General features: G+C 50.3%; 1 protein-coding gene across 2 annotated transcripts in view; it reads left to right on the top strand.

The window, feature by feature from the left end:
• Positions 1-13,124, top strand: part of Nacc2 (NACC family member 2) — a 71,439-nt gene that overhangs the window by 36,803 nt on the left and 21,512 nt on the right. For both annotated transcript variants that reach the window (XM_074052821.1, XM_074052822.1), the window contains exon 2: positions 36-981. In XM_074052821.1, the coding sequence (XP_073908922.1) occupies positions 96-981 (886 nt within the window). In that variant the 5' untranslated portion in view covers positions 36-95. The remainder of the gene's footprint in view (positions 1-35; positions 982-13,124) is intronic.

The following is a 13,124-nucleotide window of genomic DNA, read 5'->3' as shown; positions in this document are numbered from 1 at the left end:
GTAAGTAGCTGATCACACTGTCCCCCCCCCCACAGATGTGCCCCACCCGGGCCACCCCGCGCTGAGACTGAGGCCTGCCTGCCACACCGCCCACCATGTCTCAGATGCTGCACATCGAGATCCCCAACTTTGGGAACACCGTGCTTGGCTGCCTCAATGAGCAGCGCCTGCTGGGCCTCTACTGTGATGTGTCCATTGTGGTCAAGGGCCAGGCCTTCAAGGCCCACAGGGCCGTCCTGGCCGCCAGCAGCCTCTACTTCCGCGACTTGTTCAGTGGCAACAGCAAGAGCGCGTTCGAGCTGCCCGGCACGGTGCCGCCTGCTTGCTTCCAGCAGATCCTGTCCTTCTGCTACACGGGCAAGCTCACCATGGCGGCCAGCGAACAGCTCGTGGTCATGTATACGGCCGGCTTCCTGCAGATCCAGAATATTGTGGAGCGTGGCACAGACCTCATGTTCAAGGTGAGCTCGCCCCACTGCGACTCACAGACCGCCATGATCGAGGACACCAGCTCCGAGCCCCAGAGTCCCTGCAACCAGCTGCAGCCGGCTGCCACCGCCACTGCCGCCACCTACGTTGCATCCCCTTCCGTGCCCATCCCTCTGCTGACCCGTGTAAAGCATGAAGCCATGGAGTTGCCGCCCGCTGCTGGCCCAGGCCTGGCTCCTAAACGTCCGCTGGAGACAGGTCCCCGAGATGGCGTGGCGGTGGCAGTGGGGACCGCTCCCGGTGCCGCCCCTCTCAAACTACCCCGGGTCTCCTACTACGGGGTCCCCAGCCTGGCCACCCTCATCCCCAGCATCCAGCAGGTGCCCTACCCCCAGGGGGAGCGGACCAGTCCTGGGGCCAGCAGCCTGCCCACCACCGACAGCCCCACCTCCTACCATAACGAGGAGGATGAGGAGGATGACGAAGCCTATGACACCATGGTAGAGGAGCAGTATGGCCAGATGTACATCAAGGCGACCGGCAGCTATGCAGGTAACTCATGGCTGGGGCCCAGCCCTGGGCCACCCTTGCATCTAGCCCACAGAGGCCGTAGAGTGTGGTGGGCCCAAGTGGCACTCACAGTCTGGCTGGAGAGGCCGCTGTGCTGCAGGGAGGTGTGCAGGCTGGAGGAAGTGGCGGGAACTGAGACCCTGGGAGCAGGCTGGCAGGAGCCTTTCATCAAGAATCCTGCCTGGCACTGGACAGATGAGGAAACTGAGGGTCTCAGTGGCCCAGGGATCCCTTGAGGGCTCACAGGCCAATCATTGCCCTCTCAAGGTCTCAGATTCCTGTTACCCTGTGTGTGGGGTCCCACATGTCTGGCCTCCCTACCCTGTGGGGGTTTTAGCTCTCTCTGACTCATGAAGCTGAGATCTACTGCCCTTGTCTGTTTGTCTGCCTCCTGGGCCTAGTACAGGGAGGGGGGGGGTGTCCCAGCATCAGTGAATAGGCCAGATAGTGTGAGCTCAGTGTCCCCAAGCTCTCTTGAGAAGAAGGTCTACCCACCCGTTGGGACTGATAAACCCGAGATGTTCTAATGTGAGTTGCAGGGTGTCATGGACTGCGGGATACCCTGAGGCTGCTTGTGGTTCACTAGGCAGAGGGTCCAGGATCGGGTGTGCCCCGCAAACCTGCTGTATGTCTGGGTTACCCACCCACGCTGTTCTTTATGCAGGTCCATGTGCAGTGACCTGGACCCAAGGACATGGTGCCTGCAGCGGGCCCTCCGGCCTGAGGAGCAGTGTGGGACTCCTCCCCGTCCCTCACATGTTCTCATGCTCCTCCTGAGTACATTAGTGGAGGCCAGGAGTACCACCCATCTTGGGTGGTACTGGGGACATCCACGGCTGCAAATTGGATGGCAGGGGACTTCATCCCTGGTTTTAAATGAATGTTGCTGCCTTGCGCAAATTCTCTAGAATCGTAGCCCTGAGCCACCTATATCTGGACTGGATGGCTTCTTTTTCCTACTTGCGATAGGGGTCAGGGTTGGTTTTTTTTCCTGATATCAAGAACTTTGATGGCCACCACATTGGCTGTGATGAGCAGGCCTCTTGTGCTCATGTACCTAGCTTGGCCTCAGCCTCCAGGAAAGCTGCCAGGTGCCACGCAGGAGGTTGGGGAGGACCTGAGATCTTTCCTCCCAGGGACTGTTGGCTTGGGGCTTCTGCAGGGTGGGATGCTGTCAACAGGCTCCATTCCCAGGGCATATCCCAGCTGCAGGCCCCAAAGACTCCACCCATGCTGGTGGCTGGACCATGTCTGAGCTAGTAGAATCTAAAGTGTTAGTTTTCCTCTTCAAATGAGGGGTTGGCCATAGTGACCTCAGAGATCTTCAGCCATTGCAGATGCGCCAGGCAGAATGGGTGTCGGGTCTGAGAGCAGGGAATGCTCAGGGGGTTCACAGCCAGGATCATCTCTGGTATGGTCCCTCCCCTCACCAGTGTGACCTTGACCAGGGCTGTTGAGATGGTAGGAAGGGGGCAGGGTGTGCCTGATAGCTTGTGCAGTGTGCCTGCCCTTGCTGCTGGGTCAGCCAGAGTTCTCATCTGCCCTGGACAGGGGCAGCACCTGCCTCATCAGGTTTTCCCAGGAGCCAGTGGGACAGTGGGCATGAAAAAGGCTTTGCAGAACCAGCACAGCAGAGTGGGGTCAGGAGGCCAAGCTGATCCCAGCCATCCTTGGTGATGGCCAGGCCACCTCTCCAGCTCTTCTAGCCAAGACAGGACACAGAGCTGCAGGGGCTGAGGGAGGGGGCCCTGTCAAGGCCATTCTACAGCTGGCCCATGCCTCAGGTGACACAAAGGACCTCCACTAACCCTGCCCAGCCCTGTCCACTTTCAGGGGTAGTGGAGGTGGGGGTGTACTGGGATGCTGAGGAGCTGTAGGGCCCTGATTGGCCCATGGAGCAACAGTCTGTGTTTTCTTGTAGTTTTGCTCTTCGGCAAGTCCATAAGTGGGGCAGAGAAAAGGGGTGTGTGGTTTCTTGGTTAAAAATCTAGGTTATTGGCAGTGATGTCACTGGGTGTGCTGGGGGAAGGGGGCCATGAGGTGAGCAGGCAGAGGCAGGGCCTGGCCTCTAACTAACATGGAGCTGCCCCTTGGATGCTGGGTCCTACCTTGGGCTCCCTGTGTGCACTGGTCTTGGCCTCATCTGGGGACAGCCTCACTCCCATCTACTCTGGACACTGGAGCAGCATACCGTCCCTTGCCTGGATGTCTTTGAGAGTTGAGCAGGATGCCCATCTCTGGCTGGTAGAATCTAAAGTGTTCTCGGGACCTCTCCATTGAGTATCTTCCCCCGTCTGGCCTCAGTTTCCCACTTCAGGTGAGGGGTTGGTTGGCGTGACCTCAGAGGTCTTCAGTCCATGTGTGAATGACGGAGCAGCAGTGCCGCCTCCACTCCACTCACCAAGAGCCATTAGAGCAGTACCTTCCACCCCTGCCCTGCAGCGCTCAGGCAGTCTGTGTCTACCTCTGCCCCCTGCGTCATGGTCATGGTCATGGTCCATCAAATGGAGCTACCACCTCTGGTTTATCCAGTTCCTGTCAAAGGACTTTCAGTTGTTTCCAGTTTGCAGTGCCCCCAAGAAGCCCCTTATCAGGGATGGTAAGCTGACCAGTTCAGAACCTGCCTCAGTGAGACTCAACCATCTTAGTCCCCACGGGTGGAGACTGGCCAGGATCCCTCTCAGCTGCCCCTCGTCCACATGCCTGGACACTGGCAGATCACATTTGGGAGTGGTCCCAGCACACAGGTCACAACATTCCTGGCTCTGCCCACCTGGAAAGACCCTGCAGTGGCCCTGGTATCAGAGAGGGAAGCAACAGCAGGTGCTTGCCTCAGACCTGTCTCTTTTAGCAAGACCTTGTGGTCACTCAGACATCGTCCCATCCCATAGGCAAGCTGTCCAGTCTTTGTGGACCACCTCAGGCTTAGACAGAGCCAGCATGGCCAGCGGGGCTCCATCTGCAGTAGTCTTGCTCATAGCTTCTCCCTCTCACCATGGTGTAGTGCCCACCCATCCAACAGATCCCCTGTCTGGTCAGTGGGACAGGTGCCTGTTAGAAGGTGCTCCTGCCAATAGCTGTTGCTTGGGTTCCCAGAGAAGGGAGAAGAGGGACTGGACGCAGGTGGTTCGATACATAAATCACCCTACTACCTCTTGACCTGAGCGGGGACACGACCACATGGTCAGAGTCCAGCCTGACCCCTGGTGGGGCCCAGGGAACGGGTGCCTTTGTCCCTGGCCTGGATAGGGTGGGACCCAAGGGGAAGCTCCAGCACAGGTGGAGGTGCTGCCGGCTGCTGAGGTGAGGGATTCCCTCTGTTTTAAACAGTCAGCATCCCACAGCTGGAACCAGGTAAAGGAGATGCCCGTCCATATGTCCAGACCACCAAGCACTGCCCTGGGGTTACTTCAGCAGTGCTGGTTTCTTGATGGCCATCCCATCCTTGGGTTCTGCTTGAGTACACCCTGAGTTTTCTTCTACTTAAGCCAATTTCGTTGAGATGCGGTTTACCTACAGTAAAATATGCCCATCTGAATCTCGCCCTAGAGCACACTTCATTCCCCTGTGGGCCTGGAGGCCCCTTTTGCACATTTCCCCTTCGCCTGCCCCAGGTGACCACGCTCTGAGTCCGTCGTGGGAAGTCCCACTGTTGGGCAGTTTCCTGGGAGTGGAGTCGCTGTTGTGCTGCAGGAATTGATCAGCATTTTGCCTTCTGTGTCACTCTCCTTTTTGCTTATCAAAGTATTTATAGATAATAAGTACCAAGTTCAAGTGTACAGGTTGATGAGTTTGGTGTATTTCCAAGAGAGGAACAGTCCATTCCCCCAAAACGTTTCCTGGGTCCTCCCACCCACCCTGGCACTAAGCATCCACCACCCTGCCTTTTTTGGAATCTCTGAGTGGGACCGTTTGATCCCAAGATCCCATCTCTCCGTGTTCTGGGAGTTGTCCACATGGTTAGAGGTACTGCTTTGTCTGTCCTCATCACACTGTTCTTTGTGGTGTGGGTCAACACCAGTGATGGACATTTGAACTGCTTTCCACTCCGGGCTGTTACAGTTGTGCCACCATGCTCAGACCTTTGTGTGGACGTGTGTCTGTCTCTCACGGGTAAAAATAGCTAGGAGTGGAATTGCTGGTGAAACAACGCATGTGTTTGAACTTCTGTCTGTGACAGCATCCTGTCCTCCCAAGGGGCTGAACAACTTTGGGCTCCCACCACAGAAGACTTCCAGGTGCCCTCCCTAGTGCTGGGTGTTCTGTGTCCCTGGGTTCAAGTTTTAGCCACCCTAAAGGTATGGCATCAACCCATTGCATGCAGTTTCAACCTGTGTTCCCCAGTGGCTGGTTCTGTTAAGCTCTTTTCACAGGTTGAACCCACGCTTTGTGACTTTTATTGCAGTGTGTCTCTTCAGATCTTTTGCCCATTTTTTTAAAATGAGCTTTTAAGAGTTCCCTATCTAATTTGCAAACAAGTCTTTGTCATATGCATGTATTACAAATATTTTCTCCTACTCCAGAGTGCCTTTTTTTTTTTATCTTAATGATGTTTTTCAAAGACAGGAGTCTTAAATCTTGATGAAGACCAATTTATTAAGCTTCATTTTATGGCGATGCTTTATATGGCTTTGTTGGAGAAATCGATGTCTTCCAACATTCACTGACTCTGTGTGTGAGACTGAGTGTGTGTCTGTGTGTCTTTCTAATCCTGGCTTTTACGTTCTGGTCCGTGGTTTATTCCTGTGTAAGAATGCGAGGTACTTGGGGAGGTTTGCTTTTCTTCCATATGGGTGTCCACTATTCAACATGGTTTCCCGATGAAGGTGCACCTTTAATGAGTGCTTTAGTGAGAGGGTCTGTTTCTGGATTCTGTTCTGCTCCATTAACCTGGGTGTCTAAGTCCGTGCCACATCCTCTGCTGACTGTTTACTCTAGCCTCAAATGTTTCTCTAAGTCAGGAGGTATGAGCCCTCCAACTTGACTTATTTATTTTTTGGTGGGACTGGGGTTTGAACTCAGGGCTTCACACTTGCAAAGCAGGTGCTCTACCGCTTGAGCCAAACCTCCAGTCCATTTTGCTCTGGTTATTTTTGGAGTTGGGGGTTCTTACGAACTATTTTCCTGAGCTGGCCTCAAACTTTGATTTTCTTTTTCGAAATTGTTTTTGCTGTTCTAGTCATTTACTGTTTGTTGGTTTCTAACTGAAAGTTTGCTAAAATGTTCTTTTTTTTTTTGGCAGTCTCAGGGCTTGAACTCGGGGCCTTACGCTCGCCAGGCAGTCACTTTACCGCTTGAGCCACTCTGCCACCCCTGTAGTGCAGTTTGGGCAGAGCTGGCCTCTTAATGATACGGAGACTTCTGCTCCATGAGAGCCCATCCTTCCGCTCTCTGTTATGGTTTCTGGTCTTCAGCAGATGAATGTTATTTATTGAGGTGGGGTGGGGTCTTTGCACCACAGCGGTCGCCCATGGCAAGCACATAGTTCAGCGGTTTTAAGTATACTCAGTTACGTGGCCATCACCAAAATTGGTTTTAGAACATTTTTCTCACTCCTCAAAGAAGCCCTGTCCACTTTCCTATGCTCCCCTCAGTCCTGGCAGTCACTGCCCACTATTGATGGCCAGGCCTGGCTAGTTCAGATCTGTGGCATCTGTGGTGTGTGGGCTTTGTGACAGCTGACTGGCTGTCAGAGACTGTTGGATTTGAGGACAGCTCACGCCTTACTGTTCTCTTGCTAAGCAAGCTCCCTTGTAAGGACACACCACGTTTTATTTATTAGTTTGTGGGCTTTTTGGCTCTTTGGAAAAACGCAGCTGTGAACACGCATGTACAAGTTTTTGTATGTTTTATGTTTGGCTGCATACGTAGGAACAGGATTGCTGGTGTTACGTGTTTTTCCTTTCTTATATTTCATTGAATTGGGGGCTTTTGCAAATTACATTCCATTTTCTGGTTGTTTGTTGTCCGTGTGTGGGAATGAAATCCGTTTTTGCCTGTTGGCCCGCATGCTGTCACCTTGTGCCCCAATTATGAGTTCTGAGACTTTCTGTAGGCTCCTTGGAATGTCTGTGTACGCTGCAGTGTCACCTGTGAGGGGTCTCGTCACTTCCTTCCCAGCCTTGGGCTTTTCCTTTGCATCTCCGTGGGTGGGTCATGTGGTGGCTTCAGTCTTGGGAGCCCTCCTGTTTGGTGTTAGTCAGGTGTCTGGCACTGATGCCATTTGCCAGCAGCGGGCATCTCCTTCTTAGAGGTGACCATTGGGTTTTCTCCTAGCCGCACGAGTGTGGTGTTTTGTATTAGGCTCCTTCTCTTCCTGGGTCCCTGGGATTCGCCCACCATTTACGCATTGCTTATGTTTTCCCCAGGAAGTTCACGTGTCCGTTCATGAAGTCCCTGATCTGTAGTTGTGTGTCTTTGTCTGGTTGGCTTCAGGGTAAGTCAGCCTTACTTTCGTTCCCTTCTCCTTCGTGGACGTGCGATGTTCTTTCCTTCCTGAGTGTTTGACAGGATTGATTCACCAGTGAAACCACTCGAGCCTAGAATTCGCTAGTTAATTGTGGTTTTGAATTTCCAGTTTATTTTAATTGCTAGTATTATTACCAATTACAATTTAATTACCAATATTACTTCAGATACAGAACTGTTCAGGTTTGTCACGGTAATTTGTGTCTCTTGTGGAGTTTATCCATCTCTGAAGTGTAATTCCATGTTAATGGCGCCACTCTAGCTGGCTTCCCCCCTCCCTCCCTCTCTCCTTCCACTGGGAGTCAAACCCAGGGCCTCACGCATGCAGAACAGTGTCTACACTGAGCTCCACCCATGGCCACCTGCTTTCTTGACCTCTCTTGCTTTTAAGTCACCTGTGCCTTAAACCACATTTTCTATCGATGGCAGGTGGTGGGTGTGTTTTGTTTTTGGCAGTACTGGGGTTCGAGCTCAGGATCTCCTGCTTGGTAGGCAGGTGCTCTCCTACTAGAGCCACCCCTTCAGGCCTGAGTGTGCATTTGTAACCCAGTTGGACACCAAGTTGACACAATTTCCAGCAGTGTCAGGTTCAGGCTGCCATCTTGTTTTCTCCTTTCCTTGTTTCCAGCCCCTCTTCCTCATGGATATTTTCTTGCCCTCCTTTCTAGCTCCACTGTTGACTTACTGGTTATTTCCCCAGTTAGAATTGCTCTGGAGGTGACATTTGTGTCTTTGTCTTGTGCTCTCCCCCTTCTGTGCAACTCAACTTCCAGAACAGAGTCTCTTCCTTGGCCTTTCCTGTCTGCTCACTGATGTCACATAGTTTGACTTCGCACACAGTGAGCCTCTTCATAGGTTGGTACTTTTACCTTGACCAGTGTGCACTCATCTTTCCCCCACTTTCAGAATGTACACCCATTGAAGATTGCTCTTTGAGGTTCTCCCTGTCCCTCTGGAGTCCCTCCCTGTCAACCCCCAACTCTTGGCAACCATGACCTGTTTTCTGTCATACATGGAATTGTAGGCAGCCTGTGCCTTCAGATTCTCAGGTGTTGGCAAGTCACTTGCACTGAGAGCCATATTTCATTCTTACAGCCAAGCAGACTGTAAGAACAGACTGCGTGTCCTCAGTCTGTGTGCCCGTTCCCCAGGAAAGAATGTTTTTAACTGTTTCTATTGGGTAGATTAACCCAGAAGTAGGACTACAAGTCCTGTGTTTCTCTTTGCAAAAAAACTGCCCGCCCAGCAAGCGTGAGGCCCTGAGTTCAGATTAGTACCACAAAATTTAAAAAAAGAAAAAGAAACAGCCCACACTGTTTTCCAAAGTTTCCTGGTTTCACTTCTCATCGGTTTGACGCGTTGTCTTTTTTTTTCTTCAGGCCACTCTAGAAGGTCTGTAGCAGTGTCATTGTGGATTTAATTCATAGCTCTCTAATTTTAATGACATTGAATGTCTTTCAAGTATGTGTTTACCATCCATATACCTCCTCACTTACGGCTTTTAGTTTAAAATCTAGGTCTGGCCAAGGACTTTTTTTCATGTGGCTATCCAATTCTGTTTCCATTTTAAGAAATGTTTAAATAAGCCAGGCAGGGTGGCTCACGTCTGTAATCCCAGCTACTCAGGAGGCAGAGATCAGGAGGACCTCAGTTCAAAGCCACCCCAGTTCTTGAGACCCTATCTCAAAAACATCCACTACAAAAAAGGGTTGGTGGAGTGGCTCAAGGTGTGGGCTCTGAGTTCAAACCCCAGTATCTCAAAAAAAAAAAAAAAGTTTAAATAAAGAAAAATCCCACAAAATGCACACCTGTTTGCTGCCCGTGTGTTTCCTCACAACCTTACCCGTCCAGGTCTTCATACTTAATATAAACTGGAGTCTGCATCTGACATCATTTTCCTTCTGGGAATTTACTTTAAAATTCCTAAGTCCTTATGTTTGGCACATTCCTTATGAATTCTGAAAAATTAGGAAGTCTTTATATCACCTTTAAAAACATCTGCCTCAGGGAGGTGTGGTCCATGTACAGCTGTAATCTGGGGGTGATTTGCTGTCACCTCCCATCTTGAAGCCTACTTTTGCTGGAGTGGAGTCCCGCTTTTGGTGTCCCTCCATCGTGTGTCCTCCAGGCTGCTTCCTGCCTGTCCCCCACCCCAGTTACCCGCGATGGCTCTGCTGGTTATTTGCTTGGATAATTCCTTGTGCTTTCTTCGTGGTTGTGGCTCTTCCTTCTGCACCTTCAGTTTGACTTTTTGTCCACTTGAGGTCCTGTTCTATCCTGTTTGTAATTCCCCGTCATGTTTTAAGAGCCAGTTAAAGCCTTGGTCTGCTGATGCCAGCACTTTGCCATGTCTTGGTCCGTTCCCACTGGCTGGCTCTCTCCTCCTTACCGTCGCCTTCCTGAGTTTTCATTCGCAATTTCAGCAATGCCTGCTGACATTGGGCAACTTCACATGGCCATTTGGATGACCTCCTTGAAGTGCCCATTTAAATATTGTCTACTTTTTTTTTTTGCAATGCTGGTTGTTGAACCCAAGGCCTCCAGCATGCTAGGCAAACACTCTATCACTGAGCTCTGTCCTGTCCCATGTTTGTAGAGTGAGCTGTCCATCCTTTTCCTAAAACTACGTACACCATGTATTTGCTCTGAGTCATCGTTCTTTGCCAGACACACATGTTGTAAAATCTTACACTGTCCCAACTTCTTTATTTTATCTCTCCCTCCCTCCCTCTCCCTCCCTCTTCCTCTTTCTCCCTCCCTCCCTCCCTCCTTCCTTCAGTATCTGTCTGTAGGTGCTGGGGATCAAACTCAGGGCCTCAAACATGCTAGGTAGGCTTCTACCACTGAGCTATATCCCCAGTCCCTCTTAACATAATTTTGATGTAAAGCTTATTAAAATTTTAAAGCCAGTCTTAGCTGTTGTGTCCCACTTACTTATTTATTTGATATATTTACTTGTGGCAGTACTGGGGTTTGAACTCAGGACTAGCAGGTGCTCTACCACTCGAGCCACACCTCCAGTCTCAGGGTTCTCTTCTAAACCACTTGAGAGAGAGTGGACACTGTGCCCCAGTCAAAGACCGTTTCTTCCATCATCACACTACAGTCTTCAAAATTCAAGACGTATTTTTTTGCTACAGCTCCACCATAGTCTAGAGTCTGCCTTTGCATCCCCCAGACAATGCTGTCCTTGACAGCAGTGCTTTGTTCAGCGCTGGTCACAGGCTGCATTGATTCCTTGCTTGTTCATGGTGTCCCTTCATTCTAGACTTGCTCCTCCTCCTGTGTCTCCTGACATGGACGTTCTGAAGAGCAGAGTTTGGTTATTTGGAAGACTGTCCCTCTGCTGCGTTTGTTGGGTTTCATCTCGGGATCAGAGATGGCAGCAGCTCCAGAGTCATGAAGAGCCTCACAGGGGCCCGGGACACTAGTTGGACTCAGTATTGGTGATGTCACCTGGGGTGATTTGGTGACGTGATCTCTGCCAGGTGAAGGCAGACTGGCACTGTCTCCCCAGGGGGAAGCAGCTTTTGTACCTACGCTGTACGGCACCTCCCAAGGTAGTTTTGGCACTGGGGTTCGTGCCAAGTCGATTACTGTCCTGATGTTGGAAGGATGGTGCTTTCTGGCCTCACAAACCCCTGTGATTAGTTAGTCGTCCTTTGAAGCAAAGAGTTCTTCACTGATCCCCCCCACCCCCCGATTTATTCCTTCATCTGCGGCTATGACTTATTTACCATTAGTGTAGAGGTTTTTAATGTTCTGGTTTTTTTAAAGCATTTTCTTCCTGTCTTGCTCAGCAAAATATTTCAGGCTCATTTTATACTTTTTGTGTCCCAGAATCAATTATTTTTCCATTCAGTGGGGACTGATGTGTATTTGTTTATTGTTGAGGATCAATACTGGGTGTTCATGCCTGCTAGGCAAGCGCCCACCACTGAGCACCTAGAATCCAAGAGCCTGCGTCTGGGTTTTTCATTGCTGCTGGGGTAGCTTTGTTTTTATATTTTTATTTTTATTAAAAAAATTTTTTTTATGGCACTGGGGTTTGAACTCAGGGCCTCACACTTGCTAGGCAGGTGCTCTTACTGCTTGAGCCACTCCACCAGCTCTATTTTTGTGATGAGTTTTTTTCGAGATAGGGTCTGGTGGACTGTTTGCCCAAGGCTAGCTTTGAACCACAATTCCCCTGATCTCTGCCTCCTTAGTACCTAGGATTACAGGCATGAGCCACCAGCCGTTTTTATAATCTTAAAAGATTGTGGCACTCAGAGCCAGAGGTTTATATAATTAAAGATCATGAGTTCAGAGTCAGGCACACCTGTGGTCCCAGCACTCAGGAGGCTGAGGCAGGAGTATAGATGGAAGTCAAGAGTTCAAAACCAGCCTGGGCAATATAGCGGGATCCTGTCACAAAAACAAAACAAAATCATGAGTTCAAACTGAAGTCTCCTAAGCCAACCTGGGTTCTCCCTCACCTTCTCCTCTTCTGCTGTTGGCGTGATTCTGGCTTCCCTGTGCTCACCTCTCAATGGCGTTTCCATCTGCAGTTGTCTGCGGTGGTCTGTGAGTGTGGTGCGACCCCAGCCCAAGGTCCTTTCTCCCCCCATGTAGCCTTCCTGTCTTCCTGCCATGTACAGTGGAGAAGAGTGTCTCTATACCACTATGGCAGTGTCCCCTTCGCTGGGTCCTAGGAGTCCGTACAATGTAGGATTGACATCAGATCCAATACCGTCCTGTTGGTCTCCTTGCTCACCTCTAGGCTGGTACACATCTTTTTTCTCTGATTTTTGTTTCTTACCATCACCTTGCCTTGGCCACTTTTTGCATTTTGCCTTTTGGAATCAAGTTGTCCCATGCCACACAGGAGCAGCCTGGAATTAGGGGTTACATCTACAGCAACGCTTAACCTGGGCTGATCTGCCATCTGTACAGTTTTAGGTCCTCCAGTCCCTGGATGGGGGGTATGTTCCTCCACTCCTTTGTCTTTTTAAATTTTTCTTAGAAATATTTCATAGTGCTCTGCAATCCTATGTTACATTTATTCTTGGAAATTCATTTTTTGTTTTAATTATATTGTGTGTAATTTTCTCTTTTTAATTATATAGAAACAAATTGGATTGTTTTAAAAATCGGGTCACCTTGCCAAATCTCTAATTTACAGTTTACCTGCAGATTTGTTTCGATTCTCTCTATCAAATCCTGTCACCTGTAACAATGATAATGTCTTGCCTCCCTCCCCCCTTCCTTCCCTTTCGTCCCCTTTTCTTCCTTCTACTGGGGCCTGAGCTCAGGACATTGGACATACTAGGCAGGAGCTCTACACTTGAGCCGGGCCCCCACCCCTTCTGCTGTTTTTTTCAGGAAGGGTCTTGCACTCTTGCCCAGAGCCAGCCTCAGACTGGACTCCTCCCACCTCTGTCTGCCATGTAGCTGGGGTCACAGGCCTGTGCCACCACTCCTGGCTAGCGATTTTATTTCCAAAGTTAATAACCTTTTCATTTTCTTTCTTGCCTCGTGGGACTTGCCAGAACTTCTTGTCCATCCTTGTCTCAGTTCTGAACTCAGAAAAAGCTCTCCACACTTGGAAATAACTAAGAAGTCTGTCATTTGCTCTAGGCCTTATTGTGGTACGTTTTGTCAGGTTAAGGAGATTT

Source organism: Castor canadensis, chromosome 13, assembly GCF_047511655.1.
Source record: "Castor canadensis chromosome 13, mCasCan1.hap1v2, whole genome shotgun sequence".
NCBI classification, from domain to species: Eukaryota; Metazoa; Chordata; class Mammalia; order Rodentia; family Castoridae; genus Castor; species Castor canadensis.
This window is presented reverse-complemented; position numbering and strand designations above follow the sequence as displayed.